This window comes from Ochotona princeps, chromosome 5, assembly GCF_030435755.1.
Source record: "Ochotona princeps isolate mOchPri1 chromosome 5, mOchPri1.hap1, whole genome shotgun sequence".
In the NCBI taxonomy this organism is placed as follows: Eukaryota; Metazoa; Chordata; class Mammalia; order Lagomorpha; family Ochotonidae; genus Ochotona; species Ochotona princeps.
In genome coordinates, this window is record NC_080836.1 from 23,236,103 (window position 1) to 23,260,431 (window position 24,329).

General features: G+C 37.6%; 1 protein-coding gene and 1 pseudogene across 2 annotated transcripts in view; both read left to right on the top strand.

Annotated features, from left to right (window-relative positions):
• The window catches only part of SPOPL (speckle type BTB/POZ protein like), a 45,559-nt gene extending 41,984 nt beyond the window's left edge, over positions 1 to 3,575 (top strand). For both annotated transcript variants that reach the window (XM_004589370.2, XM_004589371.3), the window contains one exon: positions 84 to 3,575. In XM_004589370.2, the coding sequence (XP_004589427.1) occupies positions 84 to 228 (145 nt within the window). In that variant the 3' untranslated portion in view covers positions 229 to 3,575. The remainder of the gene's footprint in view (positions 1 to 83) is intronic.
• LOC101521566 (cytochrome c, somatic-like) lies at positions 702 to 20,383 on the top strand (annotated as a pseudogene).
• Positions 20,384 to 24,329: the final 3,946 nt, after the last annotated feature.

The window sequence follows — 24,329 nt, forward strand, 5'->3', positions numbered from 1 at the left end:
GAATATTTGAAATCCATTAAGTAGGAAAAATAGTGACCTTCAGAAGTATTTTTGATTAAACAGCTCTTAATTCTGTTTTACAGCCAAGCAACTGACATAATGGAAACATCAGGGTGGAAGTCCATGATTCAGTCGCACCCACACCTGGTAGCAGAAGCCTTCCGAGCACTCGCCTCTGCACAGTGTCCACAATTTGGCATTCCTCGCAAACGGCTAAAACAATCATGAAATCTTCATGAACAGTTAAAAAATGGAATTGACCTTTACTCCTCCAGGTCCAGAAGGATGCGAGTACACAAACCATAAGCAAGAGTTGTATCTGTTTTCTTGTCCTCAGAAAGAAGGCGTGAAAAGCATATTGCTTGCATTTCAGGTGGATAATTTATGGTTTATTCTTCAGCTTTAAATTAGACTGATTAATTCACTTCAAGGCCTTAAATTATCTTCAGTGACTTCTCTTCTTCATAAAATACATTGTTGTTTTTATTTTGTTTTGTTTTTTATTGTGCCTTGTCATTTTGACCAGGCTATGCAGGATTGCACTAGCTCCATAATGCAGTAATACTGATAACTGAAGATACTAAGTCTCAAAAGGATCTTCCATTATCTTGAGAAAAAAAAAAAAAAAGAAGTTCGAGGTTTTTTCCTATGCTATCTCAAAGTTTAAATGTAGGTTCTCCTTCAGAGCACTTCTATTGGAGATGACCAATTACGTCTCCAGTCTAAGTTCTATAAATGTAGAAGAACCTGCTTACCTTCAAGGTAAGTTATGGCAATACACTGCTCCAGTTCTCATCTACTTTTCATTTCAGGGGGGCAAATATGCAATGAGTTGGTCCAGACTTTTGGTAAAATTTGTGGTGTTTGTCTGTATGCTAACTATTCAACAAAAAGTGGCTTTATCCAAAGTTACAATGATTGAGAACTGATTGAGCCTAAGATTTCAACAAATAAACATGTTTTCCAGTGTTTTTTCTTTAATTTACAGTAACTTGCATTTATATGAAGAATTCTGTATATGTTAAAAGGACGACCAAATGTAAATTTAATGAGTGGGCCAATTAAGAAAGATATATGCACTTTTAACGTGTAACTTTTGTATGCTGAATGGTACACATTTTTTTCCTGCTTTTGAGGGAATTAATAAGGTATAATTAATTTTGTCTTAACTTTTGGAATACTTTTTTAAGACAGATGGAAGCAACTGGGGTGTTTGTGATAATATGTAAGAAGGGTCTCCTTGATTGTAGTTAAATTGGTTTGAATTTCAGATATTCATTACCGAATTTATTCCTTTTTTTTTTTTACACTTTGGAAAAGGCACCTGAAAAATAAACAAATTCTGAGCAGTATACTCTCCTCCAAACAGTGAGCTGATACTGTGTACCTGTGCAAGTGCATGCAAAGAAGAAAACTGTCAGGCTGTTTCAGATTACACCATGAAACTTTTTTCTGTTTTCTCCTTTCTGTTTCAGTTACTGTACTAACATTGTGGATGGTGTTGAAATTCTGCATAATGTGAACAGGATAAACTATTTATAAACTGCTTTTCATGGGCCAGTTCTTTATTGTAAATGGACTTTAGCTTTAACCACACATCCATGTTCAGTGTTTGTTAGCTGTATTCCTCCAGAAGGTCTGTTTGGTGCATTGTCCTGGAGAAACAGGGGCAGTCAGTGTCGGGACTTTGCGTCCGACCTGCTGGAGCAGCAGCAGAGGGCTTCTTAGGCAGGATTAGCATTTGAACGCAAGGGGCTGGTATGTCACTGGGAAGAGCAAAGCACACACCTGTGTGCTTGCAGAAATCACTTTGTCCTCCAGACTAGAATGTTTATTTAGATTTTGAAGTCAGGGCAAAGGGAATAAAATGAAGTTTAAGAATCTAAAATAGATGTTATTTTTGCTGTTTCTTTACTAAATGTTATCTGAAGGAAGCAAAACATACATTGATCAAACTGTCAAAGTAAACATTTGTTCTCCACAACAAACAGGAGTTCAAAAGATCGTATTTTCAAAATTTTAGCTTCTTTTTGTGATGTTTGAGTCTTCAAAGTAGTAACTTAAATTGGGATTTGGACATACCTCTTAGGAGAAGAGGAAGATTCTTAACCTGGTAATGGGCTTCATCCTCAGTAACAATGTTGTGGAGAGTAGAAATTCACTTCCTTTATTGTGCCATAAGATGGAGTCTATTAAATTTACATGTGGAATTTTAACTTTTGCATGTGTGCACACATACATGTACATAAGTGTACACACATACACATATATACTAAGATTTTAGCAGGGTCTTAAAAGAAAGCATATATTCTCTCTAAGCAGTTATATCGTCATCTATCAAAAAAGTCTTGGTGTGTCTGTTATATATGTGCTTACACACTGGTACATTGCAAATTCACCGCTCTAATCTGCATTTCTAACCACAGTGACTTCAGTAATCACACCACATAAGTGAATGTTTCAGCTTGGCCTCTCCTACTGAAGTGTTTATTGCAAATCTTAAGGATTTCATAAGTTTAGACATTAAATTTGCTAGCACATTTTGTACCAAAAATGTCAAACACTGTGCTGTAAGAATATCCATGCTTATGGAAGTGTCCACTTTTCAGATATTATAATGGCTCCTGATGTACTAACATTTTTTATTTATTATGTATAGTTTTGCTATTGTGGATTCTTGCAGCAGAGATTTAAAAAAAATAACCTGTTCATGTGTTCCAAAGCAGTGCTCTAACAGCATTTTTCCTCTTCCATTTTGAAGACACACATGACATTTTCAAAATAGGCACAGATCCTGTCCAGAGGATTCTTGCCTTTTGCTTGGTCAGCCTACTTCTACTTCCCTTTTGTCACCCAAATAGGGCTTTTCCTTAAAAAGTAGTGAGTGGTTTTAAATATTACATGTTAAAAAAGTAAATGTTGGATAACTTCTTTAAGATTTATAAACACTATATTTGTGCCTTTTTCATTTTTAAAGTTTAGTGTTTATTGGTATTTGGAGCACAAATATGAAGGTGCCATACTATGGCTTGCCAACGTTACCTCCTTGAATACTCATGTGTCATTGTCTTGAAACAGTAATTGAGAACCTTGCATGAATTATGTGATTGTATCTGTGTGTGTGTGTGCGTGTGTACCTGAATTTATTTGGGCATGTGTGCGATATGTTCAGAGTGAACTTTTGAAAATAGGACTCAGTTAAATGTTGAAAGTTTAGGTTTGTTAAAATATTTCACTTGAATTTGCTTTATTTGGGGGCACAGTTGATTGGCAAAGGAGATTCTGATTCTCAAAGTGTCCAACTTATTGCATGACAAAATGTGAAAACAGTGCCTTTTTAGGTCACCAGTAATAACAGAATTAAGTGTTTGTTATCAGAGATCTTGTACAAAGTTGTCATAAGCATTTTTAATTTATTTAAAAATATAAGTGAGAGCTTGAATTGTTAAAAGTATAATTATTAACTTACCCATTTGAGTTTTATGGATAAAATTAAACAAATTCTTTATAAAATTATGGATCATAGAAACTTAGTGCTACTAAAATACAAGTTTGTACCTACTGCTACAAAAATACACCTTTGGTAAGCTAAGTTTGTGAATACTCAATTTTACAGTTCCACTTCGCTTATAGCTAGTTCGTGAATTTTGATCTGTATGGCATGTTCTTGATGGGTGAAATACACATATCCAGTGCATTCTTGGGGGAACAAGTGAACGGATGAGTGGGTTTGTTTTGGTGTTCTCAGATTATAAAGACAGCACTTTCAGCACACATCAGAGTATTTTACAAACCATTTTTATACAGATTAGGAGCTCTACTTTATGTAAGAGTTCATGGAATGATGTAAATTTTAAGCCCCGTGGAACAAATACTGAGTGCCTACCAAATGTAAGACTTCTTCACTCAGATTAAAATCATACTTTGTATTGTTTGCGGTATGTGAACTTTATGTTTGAAAACAAATTCTTATATTTAAATCTTTTTCTGTTGTTAGAGTTTATCATTGTATACTGTAACCCAGTTAATTTGTGTTCAGTTTTTGAAATGAAGATATAATTTACTCTTCCATTTTTGAAAATAAAATTCTGCTAAAATTATTTAATATTAAATGTGGTAGAAATTGGTTTTCAAGTTTAAAGTGTATAAAAAGTTATTTAACTTTTCATCCTCATTTTTTAATCAGTTGATATTAATGATGAGAAACATACACTTGGCTGAAAATATTTTTGCATTTCAGCACATTGAGTTAAATAAAGTTATTTCTACTTATTCAAAATTAATTGATTCATTTTGTGTTTATTTAAAAGCTTAGGTTAGTATGATGCTTTGCAAAAATGAATCTGCATCTGATACACTAACTTATGCAGTGATTATCTTTTCAACCTAGGGAAACTGGTGGTTTTGCACTCTACCAAAGCCCCCCTGTGAAATAGCACACACTTATCACACATGTGATCAGTGGTGATGTAGTAATGTCATGGCTGTTAACACTGAAAGATCATCTTTTCTTTGGTACTTACACCCTTCTTAATTTCACTTATCCCAATCACACTCATCCCTTGCTGCTATCAAAAACCAGAACTGGAGCAGGATATTCCTGAATCAGCTTTTAGTAAGAGTCACAAAATCAGTGCTTAAAAAATTATGGTCAAGGTGGCCATGAAAGATCACGATGAAAAATCTTCCCTGTATCCAACCCTTAGACTCAATAAAAAAGGTTAAAAGGTTAGAGCCTGTCTATGCAAGTACAGTACAATAGGACAAATCTTCAATCAGCCACAACCTTAAACCCTAAGCCTTGTTTTAAGATTGGGGTGTGTGTTTGTCTCATCTGCTGCCTCAAAATACTAACAGTAGCATTTGTTTTGCACAGTCTTTTTAAATTGACGATTTTTTGATATGCAGGAGGTTTGTATGTCTCTGTAGTAGTGGCAGAAATAAATTTGATATTTTTATTCTCCTTCTTTGTTCCTTTCATAAAACATTTAGGTTTAGTCCTGTGCTAGTCTGTGGTACAACAGCCCAGTGAATCCTACAGTATTTAGTCCTACCGTTTTGCTCAAGTTCTAGCCAGGCCTCTAATTCTTTATCTTTAATTCTAATAGATACAAGCAAAGAAAAACTTAGTTTGTATGAATGACAACTGAAGCACACAAAGGAACAACTAGTTTCCTAAGGACTGATGCTAGATTTACCACCATGAGTAAAAGGTTTTTACACTATGTTTTTTATAAGATGCTTTAAAAAAACGAGGTGATCATGAAACTTGAACGGGCAATCATGAAAATGACATGCAAATTTATTTAGTAAAGAACTAGGTAGTGGATATTTTACACTTTATTGGCCATTCAGTTTATCCTACCTGCTTTACTGTGCCATTGTAGCATGAGCCACAGTCGGCATTTAAACAAATAAGTGTGTCTTTATTATGTTACAGCTGTTTGCAGAAGCTAGCTAGATAGGATCCTTTGCCAAGTTAAAACATTTGAGGTAAGCAAAGGAGCTTGGAAATAAATGATCCGGAGGAAAAAAGCATGGATGGCCCAATTGAAATTGAGGACCATGAGTTCACAGAGGACGAGTTGGGATTCAATGTTGACATAACTGATGTTGTGAAAGAAATAACTGCAATAGAATTAGTGACTAATGATACTTTTTTATTGCTTCTAGTTTTATTATGTAATTAGAATATAAACCTTCATGTTTCTTCTGAGTAGTAAAACATTAGAAGACTGTAGAAGGTTCTGTAGCATAGCTAGTATTAAAATTAAGAAAAATTTCTAAATGACAATTTTCATAGTATATTAGGTGGAATACACGAATCAGTACTCATACCTCAATATAAGTTACTCTTAAACTTGGAAAATAAACAATGTGAATATCCTAAAATCTTAAAGTTTTATTTCTCTGACAACACTTTTCTAGGTGAAAAATAACATACTGATCTGAGAAATAATAGCTGTTTAATGTTGCATTTCTAAAGTTAATGTTGAAATTTAAACAAAAGGTTTTTAAGCATAATAACATACTACCAGTAAACATAAGGAACCCTAACAATTGCAATCTTAGCAAGTTTAAAAGATTGACAGTGAAAATGAAACTGGTGGAAGGTAACAAAATTTATTACAGCATTGCTTACAAATATAAAGATAAAAGGTGGCCATTTTTATAAGTTAAAAAAGAATCTGAGATAGGGAAGAAAAAGTGCAGATTCTTTATGAAAAGTTTTCCTGATTCTTAAATTGAGACAGGTAATCAGATTTTTATAAAAAAATTCTGAAACTTTAACTCTTCATGATAGAAGGTATGCTCTTTATCACCCAAATCACAAAGTGAACATTGTGTGGCAACATGAAGGGAAAAAAATTTTTTTTAAATAAGTAAAAAAAAAAATGAAGGTAAAGATAACATTTCACAGAATAGTACAACAAATGCTGTAACAGCATCTTATGCAAGAAAAGCATTCAACAGTTGGTCAGATTGTGAGAACTAGGTATGTAAAAGGGAAATATCACCTGTTTTGTAATAATAAATACAATAATCTTAAGCAAAAAAGAAAGTAATTTGATAAAAATGAGGCAGTAAAAGGTGTTGTGGAGTACATCTCAACAGTCCCTCCTTCGTAACCCCGCTTTATAGAATTGTTCTTAAGGGAAATTAGGAAGCTGCGGGAAACAAAAAGCTGGAAGCAGTGCTGGGTCAAGCTAAAAAAACTATTCAAGAATTTAAAGACACTATTAAATGGCCAAATACAAGAGTTACGGGAGTCCCAGAAGGTACAGAAAGAGAAACTGGGATTAAAGGCTTATTTAATGAAATAAGGCAAAATTTCCCTAATCTGAAGAATTGAAAAGCACCATCCAGATGAGTCACAGAATTCCCAACAGGGTTGACCAAAAGTGATCCTCACCATGACACATGATCATCAAGCTCTCTTCAAACATAAGGAAAAGATCCTTAAATGTGTTTGTAAAAAAAAAAAAAAATCGATTACGTACTTAAGAAAAAAAACTTTATTTTTTAAAAGATTTTTTAAAATTTATTATTCTGTGATACAGTTCCATAGGCTCTGGGATGTCCCTTTCCCCCTGCCCAAATCCTTGCCCCCTTCCCTCATTTTCTCCCATATCGTTACAAATCAGTCATAAGCCATCATTCTGCTATTTAAGTGTGTCCTGACATTGTAGGCATAGACAAAGGCAGAGTCCAGCATCCTATTGTCCACAGTTTCATTGGGAGTCCATCTTTTCTTTGGAAGGAGAGATGCACACTGCATTGTATCTTCACATCTGGATGTGATAGTCTCTACTGCACAGTTACTATACATCCACTTAAATGAAAAGCCATAAAACAAGATCAACAACAGAAGAATAGAAAACTTGCTATGTCGAGTGAAATAACATGCTACGGAATGAGCAATGTATCACTGAAGAAATGAAAAAGAAAAAGCCCTTCCTGAAGTAAACAATGCTATTGTGTGACCTGAGTCAGTGAGGAAATTAATAAAAATAAAACTTTTTTTTATCGCATGGTACAAGGTACCCTTCATGCAAAATACAATATCAATAGCCCTTTTAATACTGTTTTTGCTACATCTCAGGGGGATTGATATTTGTTTTTATTTTCATGTATTAAAGTTTTTCCTTATTAATTAAATCACTGATTCGTAGGTCACACATTAGTATCGTTTATTTCAGGAAGGGCTTTGCTTATTATTTCTTTAGTGACACATTGGTCATTCTGTAGCATGTTACTCCACTTCAATTAATTTAATTGAAAGTCCAAGTTACGCAGAGAGGGACAGAGATTGATCATTTGCTAGTTGTCTCTCCAAATCGCAACAGCTAGAACAAACCTACGCCAAAGTCAGAAGCCAGAAGCTTCTTCCAGGTGTCCCACATGGGAACAGTGGCTCAAGCACTTGAGCCAAACTGCTGCTTTCCCAGGCACAGTAGTAGGCAGCTGGAAGGAAAGCAAAGCAGCCAGGAGATGAACTGGCACCCACTTAACCTGCCATAGTGTCAGCTTCTAAATTAGTCACTAGAAGCAACAGAAATACATTGCTCTCAACTGCGGGTTCCCAAATGGCCACACAGTCAGCACTGGGCAAAGTCTCTGCCAAAAAATCCAGAAACTAAATCCAAAACTACACTGGAAGGAGGAATCAGGATGGCAGCCAGACTCAAATTCGCGTACTTTTAGAGGAAGTGAGCATATTAACCCACAGTAAATTGATTTTTTAAAAAATACACGATGATGAAGGTGGTGAGGTTTAGAACAATAAGTTAGACTAATGGCTGTCCATCCTGGGGAAAGTTTTAATGGAGGCCACACAGTTGCTTCGCTAGTTTATATTTCACTGTTAGCTGATCATCATTGATGTGACAGTCATCTGGAAGCAGAGTGGTATGCACTCCATAGGATAATGTACATTCTTACTTTCAAAAACATTCTCCATAAAACGAGTGGTAGTTGAACGGCATGTGTGTCTCAGTAATACCCAAGTTTAAAAGATCTTAACATAACTGAAGCTGGATTTGAGCCATTCCTCTTGGGATTAAGACTTTAGGTTGAATAGGCCAGTTTTCCTTTTAGTTAGAACCACACCATGGAGCCCTTGCCTTGGGCTGACAGTTGGTGTACAACACTGCTGATTTGGGTACATTGTGTTTGTGCAGGGTCCCACATACTTAGGCCATTTCCTGTCACTTTCCTAGGTGTGTCAGCAGGCAGCTGGGTTGGAAGCAGAGCAGCCAGGACTTGTACTGATGCTCTTTTGCGATACATCATGGGTGGCTTAAGTATCCACTTATACTTCTTTTCTATATTTGCCTTTTGTTTTCCACTCTTGATCCTTTACTGCTTGTGTGTGTGTGTGTGTGTGTGTGTGTTTAAATATTTCTTTTTTCTTTGCAAGTCGGAAGTACAGAGACGGAAGAGCAAGCTAGAGTGAAATACTCTGTTAGCCACTTCACTGCTGAGATAGCTGCAATGGCTGGGGCTGGGTCCAGCTGAAGCCAGGAGCCAAAAGCTTCTTCTTGGTCTCCTATGTGGGTAGCAGGGGCCCAAACACTTGAGCTATATTCTTCCGGCCAGTAACAAGCAGCTGCATTGGAAGTGGACCAGCCAGCACTCCAGCGCCCATATGGGATACTGATGTTGCAGGCAATAGCTTTACTCATTATGCTATAATGGTGACCCCAATGGTGTGTGTATGTTTTCATATGTGTGTGTGTGTGTGTGTATTTACTACTCTGATTTCTTCTGTTCTTTTTATCTGTGAGTTTTTGCCTTTTTTACTGACAATTCTGGACATTGCAAGATGTGTTATTAACAAAAAACGTTCATGGTCTGCTTAGGCCTAATGTTACACTATTCCGTGTCAGCAAAAAAGGCATACAACTGTTTAATTTCATTATTGCCTCTGTCATCCTTTGTGCTTCTGGTTTCATACACTTGATTTTTAAATGCATTGTATGTTCCACAATATCAAATTACAGTTAATGTTTTAACCAGTCAATACCTTTTTTTTAAAAATTAGGAGAAAAAAAATTTGTTTTAATTTGTGTTTACTCTGAGAGAGGCTAAATAACAAACTTCATATTTCAATGCTCTGATTTCCGTGGTGGTGAGTTTTTAACCCCATGCAGGTTCTTAGAAAGCTCTGGCAGCAAGTCTGGCATCAAGTTCATCATTAACGTATGATGAACAAAAACCAGAAATCTAACAAATATACAGACAAAATCATTGGCTAACTCAAGAAAAAATGCAGCCAGAACACATTACGTAGCTCATCTGGGAATGATCTTCTTCCATAAACATATTCAGGTAAACACTAAATAAATATCACCATAACCCAGAAGTTGTGATTTCATACTCCCATAGTGGAAAATCAATAGCTGTTGTCTGGGATTAAGAAAATAAATACATCAAGGAGTTGTGTCAGCGAGTTTGGGGTTTGGAAAGGGAAAGGTGTCTTCCACATAAGTGGGCAGCCTTTGTCTCTGGGAAGCAGGAAGTGGCACTCATGTAGGGGGCTGCTCTTTCTCAAAAAAAAAAAGAGAAAAGGTTGATTTTTATATGCTTTTGAAAGTGTGCCTCTGTGACAGCAAAGAAACTAGTAGGGCAATGGGAATGTCCCAGGGAGAAAGCATGAGGATAAGAGAAGCAGGCTAAAGGACCACGTGTTGCTGAATACACACATCACGGTGGTGTCTGTAAAAACTTGCTGGCCTGACATAGAAGACTGGGAAGTCACTCTGGTCTAACGAGAGAGGAAGGTTAGGATCAACGTGATGGTAGTTTTTCTATTTTGGAAGTAGAAAACTGAGGGTTCCATTATCTCTGTGTTGGAGTCAGCTGGAGAATGAAATGAAAACACAAAGAATAAAATATTTTTACCCGAAGGCCAGTGATAAAGATGGATTTGTTTGTCGTTTAGAATTTTTCCATTAATTTTATTTCAGCTATTTGTGCTATCCTGTTCATCCTTGTAGACTGGCTTGTTATTTTTTCATTTGTTTTATCTGTGTTTCCTTTCATGGTGGTTCCCTTTCTTCCACTGAGTCTCAGGTTTACGCTCTGAAAAGACATCTGTAGGCCTTTGAAGGTGCATTCCTTTTATGTTGTCTGAATAGCTCAAATCAGCTTTATTTATGAGTATCTTGGGGGTATTAGCATCTGAGAAAAAAATCATAAATGTTCATGCCATCTTGTATAATTTCTGAACTCTATTTTTCTGCTTTCTATGTTGTCAAAAGTCTAAAGAAGCTTAGTTTCTAGTGGAAGGTAGAATACAGTCTCCTCCTATGCATAACCAATGTCTTAAAGGGCCAGATCGGCTTACGACGTGAAGGAAGGATTATTAAACCTGATGGTCATGACTGCAGAGAGTGGCATAGGCCATGTGACGTGCAGGACCTGGGCTGACCTATCAGGTTGGTATCACTGCCAGTGAATGCTTCCCTGCTTGCTGAGCCTTGGGCCAAGTACTTACACTTTAGATTCATTGCTTCATATGTTAAAATATGGATAATTACCTCTTGGGAAGGGTGTGAAAACTAGGTGACAGTGGATATGAATACAGCTATCACAGCTGATATTCAAACTGACACATTCTGTCTACAAGAGAAAGTAGCTCTCTTTTCCCGCACCACACCAGCAGTTGATTAGTTGCTACTTATTGTAAACATCTGATCTTCTGAATTTAAGGGAAGTTACTATTTCAATACTCAAGCATTTTCATCTTTTGTTGAGGCTATTCTCAAGTTCATGAATGAAATGTGAAGATAAAAGAATTGAGATCAATTTGTAAAGTCAGGAAAAGGAAGAGGTCTGTGTTGGAAACAGGAAGTGGGTAAGAACAATTACAAGACAGCCCATGCTGATGTCATAATGTAAGTCCATTGCTGTAAACATGGGTGTAGGGGGAGATTCAGTCTTTCCAAACAGCGCTAATGGGGCTAATGTGTCAATGTGAATTTGATGGGATCTCAGCAAAATATCACCTTCATAGGCCCCCATCAAGGTACAAATGGATCTCCTTCAAAGCTCCAGGAAACTTATACACTCAGATGGTCACTGAAATTAACAACAATAAATATGCTGACTGCAACTGATTCAGAGCGCCACCTCTTCTCACTGCAGTGTCCCCTTTGTCACTCCTTAGTGTTGGGAGACATTGGAGGTGCCAAGGAAGGAAGGAAACTGAGTTGAGAATATATTTACATGTATAGAATCTATGTACATGAACCAGAAAACATTTTTGTCCACTTATCTCCAGCCCTTCTGCTTGACACATGGTTTTCAGGGCTAATCCTGCCCACCTAACAACTTCCTGAAACCATGGAAGGAAAGGTGCATGGCCAGATGTTGTACCCATGTCTGCATGTGCTACTGTATGTGGCAATGAATTACTTGGGCAATGATGCAGAAGCAGTATCTGAAATATATGCAGCCAAATGATCTGTGAGAGAGTCTTTTAGGATATATAAAATTTAAGAGGCAAGTTCATTTCTTAGTAATATCTAGACAAAAGAAGACCACAGGGAATTGGACTGCCCTTGTAGGCCAAGAACTCTGAGGTCATCCACTCCCTTTTGGATCTCCCACACAGGATGGAAGAAGCCCAGATCCTTCCTCACAGGATCTAATGTCATAGGAACAACAGCCAGGAACCCTAAGCGGTCCTCAGAAACAGAACAGTAAACTTGCTTTAGGACTTGGGAGGGGAGCTTTCTCTGGTCCTTACTTAGTTCCAACTTTGGATCCCCACCCTCTCTTGCAATGACCAACAAGGTCGCTCTGGAGGCCCCCCCAAAATAAAAAAAAATAGATTAGATAGTCAGAGAACAACAAGGAAAGCTTAGAACCAGACAGGAAACGGTCATCCTGGTCTCACATATACCTTACTAATTAGGACACAAAGATTAGTTGCTCCTCAGTAAGGTATTGAAGATTTCTCTGCACACCTCTCCTAACACTGTTCTGTGCCTCAACTGTTGACATATGCCTTGTTAGAGTTATAAGCCAGTTTAGACTATCCTAAAATTTGCCAAGTTCAGTAAAAATTATGTCTCATTACTATAAACTGCTAAATATAAAAATGAAAACAGACAGGAGACATCTGAATAATTCCCTATAGCCATTTTAAGGTGTATAGCAGCCAGTTGTGTATAAACTAAAATTGAAATGTCAATAAAGTAGTCACAGGATGTGGTTAAGAAATTGCATTTTCTAACATATTGGTCAATCAATACCATGTCAATTAACTCCATAATGTTGTAAATTGTTGTTGATGTTGTGTTGTGGTTTTTCATTGGACGGGATGATATTCTATCAGGTCTGCTTTCAGACCAGGGATGGTCTCCCCAAGAAACTGTTGAATTTATCTGGACAATAAGATGCTGGACTCTATGCATGGTACATACTTGCAATGAAGGAATCATGACTGGATTTAAACTGTAATACTGCAAAAATGTGGAGGAATCCACCATGGGGGGAGGGCATGGAGAGGGGTTAGGGGAATCCCAGAGCCTATGAAACTGTCACATAATGCAATGAAATTAAAAAAAAAAGAAAAGGCAGATTAATAGCAATACATACATATATGTAAATCGCTTCTTACATATGTCACACATTATTTTAGATGCTAGGAGTATAGCATTAATAAAGCATATAGACAAAAATCCCAGTCCATATAAATCTCACCTTGTAGTTGTGGGAGGGAAACAAATAAAGTCCAACAACTTCTAGTAAAAAAAAAAAAAAATGGCAGTTGTGTTCTACATAAGCAGTATTACAGCATACATATTTATCAATGCATGTTCATCTTTTTCCCTTTTGATAGAATTTCTGTGAAATGTTTCAAAAATTGTGTGTGGAAGGCACAGAGCCTGTAGAAGTACTACTGGAAGCTGAACAACTGGGTGTGAAGTCATGTTTTATGCATCTTGACATACCGTATATCATTATCAATAACAAGTTGCAAAACAGCAAGTTTTTAAAATTCATCTGGACCATAACACAGCTTTTATCAGCCATGTTCCAGGCTGAATTTTGTTTTTATTACCTCTTTATAGATAATGTATTACAAAGTTGTCAATGTGAAGAAATGTTTGAAGGTTATTCAGCCAAAACAAATTATGAGGAAAAGAAGTAGAATGTGTGGCGGACAATAAAAATATTGTGTTATTTACATTAATCTTGTGATGTCAATATTTTTGAGCTTGTAAAAGTTTGTAATTTATTGTAATCCATTTTCTCATACGAAATATTCACTTTTCTAAGAAAATTTTTATTTTTATTTTAGTTATTTTATTCCTAAAGAAATTCTCTTAAGTTTTACATGCTGCAGATTTCACGTGGCACTCCTGACAGTGAGATGGTATGGAACAGAAACGTTTTCCTGGAGAAGGACATTAGTTCATGCTTGGACTGTGAACAGCATTCAGTTCATCACTAAACGAATGAATCATTCTACAAATGGGACTACTCAAAAATTGACTTCTTTGCTTTTAATACCTAACTGTGGGCTCTGAAGTCTCCATAATGGATCAGCTGTATCTTAGAGCAGATGTTGGCCAAAGCCTTTGGGCGTCCTTGTGCTTAATGAGTTTCTCTTTCAAATAAGCAGGAGATGTCCCAAGCCCTCTGGTTCCCTCCTAGCAATATGGGGTAGTCAGGACATCAGACCTTTATAATGCTCATTATGCTATTTCTCCAAGGAAGCACATTACCTTAGTTTTTCTTTTCTTTCATACTAGAACATAATTCTAGGCAATCCCATTTATGTATTACTAATCAGAAATTCGATGGAAATGTTTCTGAAATCAATGTAGGCGCACTTGGCAGCAGAGGCTACCAGTGAAATACTGATAATGTATGATCACAAAGTCATAGTGTAAGTACAAACGTCTGTTAAGAACGTGTTCAATTCATGCTACTACACTTCAAGAATCTTTGAAATTTGTGATTAATTACACATTGAAAATTGAAAGCAAGGAGGAACTAGGTTTTCACTGCGGTAATTTTTATCTTAAGGAATTGTAAAGAGCAAGGCAGCCTAAACAGATTGCTTTGCTATTAAGATCCGTTCTCATTTAAGGAACATTTGTCATCCCCCACATTGGAGAGTTTCCTATGATGTTTTCAGTTATCCTATTATCAATCTCATACTTACCAAAGACAGAACTTTTGATATTTCCTTGGGAGAAAATAAAAATGACTAATACATAAATAGTAAAGAAAAACTTGGAAATGGTCACATAAATTTAGGAAAGACTTGCTTCTTAAAAATTGGACTTATAAACCTTTTATTCTGGCTGAAATATGCTATTGCTTTTTGAAAAAAAATATTTTATATATTTGAAAGGCAGAGTTTACAGACTGAATCTCCTGTCCATGGGTTCACTCTCCAAATGGCTGCATTCGTCAGAGCTGGGCTGTCCAAAGTCAGGAGCCTCTTCTAGATTTCCCACATGTGTTGCAGGGTCCCAAGGCTTTGGGCCATCCTCTACTGCTTTCCCAGGCCACAGGCAGGGAGCTGGAAGGGAATTAGAGCATCAAGGATACAAACCAGTGCCCATATAGTATCCCGGAAGTTACAAGGCAAGGACTTCAGCCAGTCGGCTACCATGCTAGGCCCATGGAATACTTTTTATACATGACACATTCACAGTACGCAAGATGAGGGACAGAGTGGCTAGTCTTGCACTATTCTTTTGTATATGCTAGAGGGGCTAGCCCTGAAGTGTCTTTCTGAACTTATCCAAATGCCTTGTGATGGCACTTGAGCTTTCAGATTTTAGAATCCTGTCAGCTCTTCTAGCAGGTGGTCAGTATCCCTCTGAGATGGGAAGAGGTCATATTGGAGGGTGACAGTCAAAGTGGTGTTACTATAGTTTACTGTCAGTTTGCTGTTTCTTTTCCACCTTGTAGAAAGGCCTTTGATGGCTGCATTTATTCATTTTGGAACTGTTGCTTTTTCAACAGTTACTTCTACGTCTTTTCAATACTTAAGTTTAGCAGTGTCCTGTGTTCGTTGTTATTGTCTGCCTTTCTTGAGGGTTTTGAGTCCATTCTTTGAAAAGAATGTAAAGGGCCTGGTGTGATAGCGTAGTGGTTAAAGTCCTCGCCTTGCGCTCCCGGGATCCCATATGGGCACCAGTTCTAATCCCAGCGGCCCTGCTTCCCATCCAGCTCCCTGCTTGTGGCCTGGGAAAGCAGTGGAGGACGGCCCAAGGCCTTGGGACCCTGCACCCACCTGGAAGATCCGGAAGAGCTCATGGCTCCTCGCTTCGGATCGGCTCAGCTCCAGCCATTGCACTCACTTGGGGAGTGAACCATTGGATGGAAGACTTCCTCTCTGTCTCTCCTCCTCTCTGTGTATCTATCTTTCCAATAAAAATAAAAAAAAATCTTTTTTTTTTAAAAAAGAAAAGAATGTAAAGATTCTATTTCCAAAATTGTCTTGGATTATGAGATAATGTAACTTTAGTCTTATGACAGTATGCTCACTACCTTCTGTATCGTCTAGTGTCTATCTGAGGTCAGAATAAATGTGCTCCAGGTGGATTCTGCTACTCCTTAGTGCTTCCATTGTACTAGGCAGTGAGGGTAACCAGCTTTACCAGCTACGGTTACTTATACACCAACCATTTACTGTTAACATTTACTATGAGAATGCTGTTATTAGAAAAGAAAAAAGCCAAAGGGAAGAAAACAGCCATTAAATATTAATTCATTTTTGATGTTCCAATCAGCCAACGCAAAAAAAAAAAATGAAAACAAAAAATTGACGTAATCTGATAAATAGCCAATTTCTCAGATGACACCTTTCTAATTTTTATTTCTTACTGAACTAGCCAGATTAAAGCAGCTCAGTAATCCTGGCACCTCTCATGTCCTCCAGTACTCTCACATACATTTAAAATATAAGACAGCAACGACAGCAACTATTAGAAATGATCATTTGTACATGTCAAAAAGAGTCAAATATTAGCAACAGAGAAATGTTTCTTCTACTCCATCTACATTTACACTTAATACTTCTTATCATACTTTACTGTGTTTTTTTTTCTGTGAAGTCCTTATATTAATATATGCAAATAGGTGTACCCTATTCATTAGCTTTCTGGATTCCTCTCATCATTATTTCTCTTACAAATTTATATACTTTACTTAAACGTCAAACTTCCCAAATGGCCACAACAGGGCTGCACCAATAGAAGGTGGGAGCCAGGAGCTTCTTCCAACTCTATCACGTGGGTACAGAGGACAAGGACTTGGGCCATCCTCCACTGCTTTCCCAGGCCATAAGCAAGGAGCTGGACTGGAAGTGGAGAAGGCAGAACTCTAAAACTGACACCCATCTGTGAAACCAACACCACAGGCAGAGGATTAGCTTGCTAATGCCACTGTGTTGGCCCCCCTCTCTCTTTTTTTCAAATGAATATATAAATATTATGTTGTAATAATATTATATATTTTATCAGTCCTGATATTATAAGTTTGCCAGCCCTGAATAATTTTTCTAGTCGATAGTATTAAGATTTTACTAATTCCACCAGAAATCCTTAGCTATTATAAACAAGTTGTAGTGAATTCCACTGACATTATGTTCATGTGCACAGATGTGGTCAAGATAAATTCTGAGACATGGATTGGCTGAGTCAATTGGAAAATCACTTGCTGCCACAGTGTCTCCACTGCAGTTGGCTGGGCCCCTCTGCCAAGCACCACAGCTTCTCCAACAAAATGTGTCAATAAATTTTTGGAGTTTCCACCAGTGTACTAGAAGGAGTGTTTGAGTGTGAGTTTTAAGTTGTGCTTCTATGACTGTGGAGGAAGGTTAGCATAGTTCCATGACAAAATTGTTTCTCTTTTTCCCATTAAATCCATTCATCTATTTTTGAACTTTGTTGTTAAGTTGCAGGTGCTATTATTTCCATCAGGCACTTTTATATATTAAGAGAATCAATATTGTACTTACAATATGAATTGTGAATTTTTTTCCTAATTCATCACCTGTATTTTACATTTGTTATGTTTGGGCTTTATTGAGGACAAGATTTTTTAAAATATATTTATTGGTGAGTATATCTATCCATCCTATTCTGAATCAACTTACGTATAGTCATAGTTATAAAGGTCTTATTTTATGATGGTAAAAATTTTTGCTAACATTTTCTTCTAGTACATTTAACTATTTGATCCACATGGAATTAATCAGATTATACAGAATGTAAGATTTGGATCAACAATATGTTTTTTCCATAGATAACTGTCTAGTTTTTCCAACATCACATCTCTGAATATTTATTTTGTTGCGTTGAGCAGTCTCCTCATTTTTATATCTTTATCCTGCTTTGTTGTTTTTAAAATTTATTTATCTGCTTGAAAGTCAGAATTACAGAGAGAAGAGACCTAGAGAGGTCTTCTCCCTGCAGGTTCACTCCCCAGATGGCTGCAATGGCCTGCACTGGGCCAGCAGGAAGGCAGGAACCTGTGTTGTCACAGAGCTCCACAGTTGTTTCTAGGTAATTCACAGGCAGCTGAATAAGAGGTGGAGGAGAAAATGAACTGGCCCAAAGGAGATGCCAGCATTGCAGGCAGCTTTTCATGCTATGCAACCACATGGCCTCTCCCTGTTTTTATGATGAGAATTTATCATTCACTTTAGCATCTGGGAGTTCTAGATTTGTTTTAATGCTCCTCTTTTTCCATTTCACAAGGTATTTTTCCATGTGAACTCTAGAATCATCTTCTTCAGCTTTCTGAAAGTAATCTGTTGATACTTTAGGGATTAAATTACATTTCTGAATTAATTTGGGAAGAACTGACATCTGTGATGTGAAGTCTTCCACATTAAAAAAAAAATGTTCATTCATTTAAGTCTTTTTTTTGCTGTCCTAAATTGGTTCCTTCACATTAAACTGAAACAGCTCTTGCTTTCTTCCCATTTAGGTACTGCGTGTGTGTGTGTATGTATGTGTGTGTGTGCAGTTAAAACTAGAAATGTTTTCACTGATTACTTTTCCTGATTTGTTCCTGGTGTGTACAAGATCTATTGATGCCTGCATATTCATTTTCTACTCTGCTAGTTTATTGAAAGTGTTTGCTCCTTGAAGTAGTTTTCTAGTTGATTTTTAAAATTTTTCAAGTATAAAATCATATAATTTAAAAGTATTGACAGTTTTACTCATTCTAATTTTTATAAGCAATGTGTGCGTACATTATCATTACATTGTTAAAATGATAAAAAATATCTTAAATCACAAACAAGTATGTTCCCTACTTTCTCCAATCAACTCTTTTCCAGTATAATCACTATTCATCCAAAGTTCTTTATACATGTTTTCAAAACTATTGTAGTTTTGTTTTCTATTTTCATATTTGGAATATCCTTTATACACTTCTTTATTATACAATTGTTTTTAAAAATATTTTTGAAGCAATCACAAACCTTTGGAAAAGCTGCAAAAATAAATCACTTATTTTCTCCAATCACCTGAAAGTGAGTGTGTGACCATCATGCACTATGACCCCTACAAGTTTCATGTGGATTTCCTATTATCCAATAGATCCATGAAAACCAGACAACCAACAGCAATACATTAAAACCACCTGTATTAATTGTGTCAAGAGAATATATATAAAGACATTTAGTGGGAGTTCTTGGCTCCCATGCATTTTAGGCTATGATCTGCTGTTTGCAAGGTGGAACCTAAAGAGCTGCTCGTCTGGTTTGAAGGCTTCAGAGCTGGATGGCTGACAGCATGGATTCTAGCTTGTCCTGAGAACAGAGACAACAAGGCAGCCAGTGACTGTCCCAGTTCAAGCAATTGGATGTAGAACAAATTCAAACTTTCTCTTCCTTTTGGCCAGACCAGGTCCTGAAAAATTAGATGTTGCCAACTCACACTGAAGAGTAATCTACTCTACCCAATTTACCAACTCAACTGATAATCTTTTCTTGAAGTACATTTACAGACACACCCAGAAATAATACTTAACCAGATACCTGGATGTCCATGGCCTAGCCAAACTGACAAATAGAACTGCCCACAGCATCATTTAATGTCTGGCTACATTCACATTTCAACGAATGGCTCAGCATTCTATATGACAAACAGATGGAGTTCCATATCACATGCTGAATTTTGTTATAATGTCTCTTTAAGATTCCTTCAGTTTTCCCTTAACATTGATGACCTGCACACTTATGATGCTTACTGGTCAGTTATTTGGTAGAACTGCCTTCAGTTTGAATAGGTCTTATTTTTCCTCATCGTTCAACTCCAGTTACACTCAGAGGAACACGGGGAGAAACCACAGAAATGGTTCTGTTTATCACAGTGCATTTATAGGCCGTGCATGACTCCATCTGTCACATTACTGATTATATTTACTATTTCATTAAGATGGTATCTGCTAGTCTTTTCAACTGCAATACTGCTCCTCTTTTGTTATCAGAAAAGATTTAGAGAGCAGAACGTCCACCTTCCCATGGCTGACCTTTCGGTTACAGAAAGCGACCAGCGCAAACTTTAAAAAAGGGTGATGTTGAGAAAGGCAAAAAGATTTTGTTCACAAATGTGTCCAGTGCCAACCCATGGAAAAGGAGGCAAGCACAAGACTGGACCCAATCTGCATGGTCTATTTGGGGAAAGACAGGGCAAGCCTCCAGCTTCTCTTACACAGATGCCAAAAACAAAGTCATCACCTGGGGAGAGGTCACTCTGATGGAGTACCTGGAGAAGCCCAAGAAGCCCAGGCACCAAGATGATCTGACATTAAGAAGAAGAATGACAGGGCAGAATGGACAGCTTATCTTAAGAAGCTACTAATGAGTAATGCTTGGGCACTGTCTTACATATGATGAAACAGAAATGTTTCATGACTTTATGACCACCATAATTTAATTCTTCTACACCAGAAATCAGATCATGAATGGCTGGCAGAATATTTTTGTTCATCAGTCCTGATTTTAAATAAAATTGCCTTGTGTGGTTAAATAAAATATGGTTGGGTTTGTTGAGATATGGGTAGTAATTTCCAGTTTAGTCAACGTTTTCCCTGTTTTCCCCTTTTAAAAGGTTAGAGCTAGACTTAACTCATGTTCCACTTTTCGCAAAAAATCAAAACCTGTTGGCAGGTTGGGTTCATATTTTAATACCAGGAAAAGCACTCAGAATCAAGTAGGACTCAACCTGAATTCTGATTTGTTTCCTTTACCCGCTAAAAGCAAGAGCTGAGGGTAGATGATAATGTCTGCTTTGTATTTCTGGTCTTATCTGTGTTGATCTAATAAGAAAAGTTTCCTATATCTAAATTGCTGCCTTACTGAAAGGCATGTTAGTGTGGTTGCTGTATATCAGTTAGAGAATATTTACCACTTCTCATACTTAATAGATGATCTTTAAGATCAGGTGCTTGGAAAGGTAGCATGACTAGATAGAGTAACGAGTGAAACTTGACTTTTGAATTCTTTACTACCTCAGATTAACTTAGAATTCAGGATTGGAACATTAAATTGGGGAGCTGCTGTACATCTGTCTTTAGTAAACAACACTTTTGCCAACTCTTTGGAGGGACAGAGGTACAGGAGAAAGGCTATCAGCACAGAATTTTAACTTATGTCATCATAAGATTTTATTAAAAAGAATTATAGACTCTGAAAAAAAGATTTATCTCTTTTCATTGGAAAAGCTAATTTACAGAAAGAAGGAGAGACAGAAAAGTCTTCCATCTGCTGATTCACTCCCTAAATGGCCACAATGGCCAGAGCTGAGTTAGTTTGAATCCATGAGCAGCCAGGAGTCTCTTCTGGGTTTCCCACATAGTCACAGGGTTCCAAGGCTTTGGACCATCTGCACTGCTTTTCCAAGTCACAAGCAAGGAGCTAGATGGGAGCAGCCAGGACAAGAACTGGTACCCATATGAGATGCAGGCAGTTACAGGTGGAGGATTAGCTAGTTGAGCCAGCACGCCAGCCTCAATACTACTCATTTAATAAGGACTCTAAGTTATTATTTTGTGAGGAGTTGCTTTTAAGCCATGAAAGTATTACATTTTTCATTAAATGATTCACTTATGTATATAAACATCTATTCAGTGAATTGCAGTCCATTCACATCATTAATTTAAAGCATTAATGTATCCCTGGTTTGGTCACTGAGAGCTTAAGCAGGTTGATTTCTCTGTCATTTTGTCAGTGCTCTTTGAACACTTCTTTTTCTCTCAGATAACCAAATGTATTCCAGACATATCTTGCACTTTTAAACTCATGTTAGAATTAGCCATTTCTCCAACTACTCCCACACTATTCTAATGAAGAATGGTATTTGGCAGCTAAGATCTGGGAACTTGATAGGTTTACTGATATTGAAGTATCTCTGCTCCCAGTTCCTATTGGTTAATCACACATCTAGGGAACAAATGCACCAGGGAACTTCAAAAGGCTCATGGAGAAATTGAGTTAAAAGACAAATGTAGAGATGGACTGATCAGCCTTCTGTTAAGATACTGGTTAGAATGTTCATGCCCGTTATCAGATTTGATTCCTGGTTCCAGCTACCTGCCAATACAGACTCTGGGAGCCAAGGATGATAGCTCAAGTAGTTGGGTTCCCATCTCCCATATGGAAGACCTGAATTAAATCACCAGCTTCAGGCCCAGGCCATGACCCAACTAAGCTGCTGTAGAAACTAAGAAGTTAATCACAAGCTTAGAGCTCTCTCTCTCTCAATTACTTGCTTTTTAAAAGAAAGTAAACCAGGGTTGGGGGCAGGCCAGGCTGGACAAGATGGCCATACCTGTCAAAGCACATGAGGGCTGGTTCTGGGTTGGGGGAGAGAGGCTGAGATAAGTCACAAATCCATTGGTGTGCGTAAGAGCCAGATAGCATGTGGGCTGGGTCAGGCTAGGACACAACAAAGACTGGCATGCTCAAAAACTGGGTCTGAAGGCAGGACTGGTGGAATGAGCATGAGCTGGAATGCCTGAGGACCAGTTCTGTGGCAGGTTGGCTGGGCTTGGCTGTAGCACCCATCAGTTCGCATGAGATATGGGGCTGAAGCAAAACTGACCAGGCAGCTGCATTCATTGGTATGTGTGTTGGCTGGTGCAGGTGACAGACAAAACCTGACCCTGCACTAGCTGGTGCACACAGGAGTCAAATGTGAGGTTATACCATGTGAGGTTTCTTGAAGGACTCCTTAACTAGACCATTGGACTCAGACCCTATCATAGAGGGAATTATGGGATGCGTGTATCACGACTGGGCTTCCTCAGTTGCTGATGTCTGTGCAGTAGAACATGGAAGACATGACGGCCAGCTCTTCTAGTCCAATAGGGGATGCTAACTGCCACTTCAGAGGATGAAAAGCAGATTACCATGGCCAAACATTGCACAATGTTCCTGGGTCTGTAGATGCATGAATGTGAACTTTGTCAACCATAGACCTTGGAAACATTTTCTCAGCCCTGGTACAAAGAAACTGACAGTCTCAGGCTATCGAAACTACTCAAGTAACACCCTCAGAATACTTTTCCCCACATTGGGATCTCTAAGCATCATCAAAGGAATATCTCTGAGTGCTGATGTAGTGTGATAGCAAGGAGTTGCCTTCTCTCCTTCCTCACCTGTAGTAATAAGAGAGGGAAAAAAAACCTGAAACATGTGTCCCACCCACTTTCCTCCATACCTGATTAGTCCTATATGCCCTAATCAGAGGCCCTATGAGCATACATCCTTCTCAACTATGTAAACAATATTAAAAATAAAATTTAAATTAAAAAAATAAAAAGATAAGTTTATTTTGGTGCAAAAATTTGAAATCCTCTCTTGTATCACTTTAATGCTTGTGAGCACTATCATGACATACCCTATTTATTTTAAAATCAGTAGTTTGGCTTTTGTATTTACTCATTGTGATCCAGTTTGCTAATATTTCATCAAATGTGTTAGTGTTAGAATGAACGTCTGGTATTATCATTTTTTCATGGTTTGCTTTCTCATTGAAAAGAAGCATCTTTATCATATACTTTCTTCTGCTTACTTTACTTTTTCTTTTTCCTTTTTTTATTTATTTATGTTTATTGGAAAGGCAGATCAGAATTACCATGAGAAGAAGAGACAAAGACAAAGATCTTCCATCCACTGGTTCACTCCCCATGTGGCCACAACGTCCAGGGCTGAGCTGATCTGAAGCCAGGAGCCATGAGCTTCTTTAGGGATTCCCCATATGAGTGTAGGGTCCGAAGGCCTTGAGCCATTTTCTACTGCTTTCCTAAGCTACAAGCAGGGAGATAGATGGGAAATGGAGCAGCTAGTATATGAACTGGTACCCCTAGGTTATCTATGCTTGCAAGTTGAGGATTTAGCCATCACATGGGTCCTTACTTTTTCTTTACTAGCTTCTAACTATTAGTTATTTATTTCATTTGATATGAAAGGCAGAGAGGCCGAAGAGAGAGCATTCATCAGCTGATTCACGCCCCAAATTCTCCAGTGCTGAGACATGGCTGGACCACACCAAAGCCCAGAGCCTGGCTCTCAACCCAGATCTCTCATGTTAATAACTGGAATCCAAGTATCACTATGCATCACCTGTCTTTTCCTAGGGTGTCCATTGGCAGGAAGTTGGATTTGAAGTGGAAGTGGGAAGTGAACCTCACATTCGGATAGAGGATGTGACTGCCCTCTGCAGCATTTTAAATGCTGCACCAAATACCTGTCCCTTGTAGCTTTGTAAGGTGGATTGAAGAATTGTTTTGTGGGTTTGCTTTTATTTCATCTTGGTGAGTGTTGCATGTGCATTTTT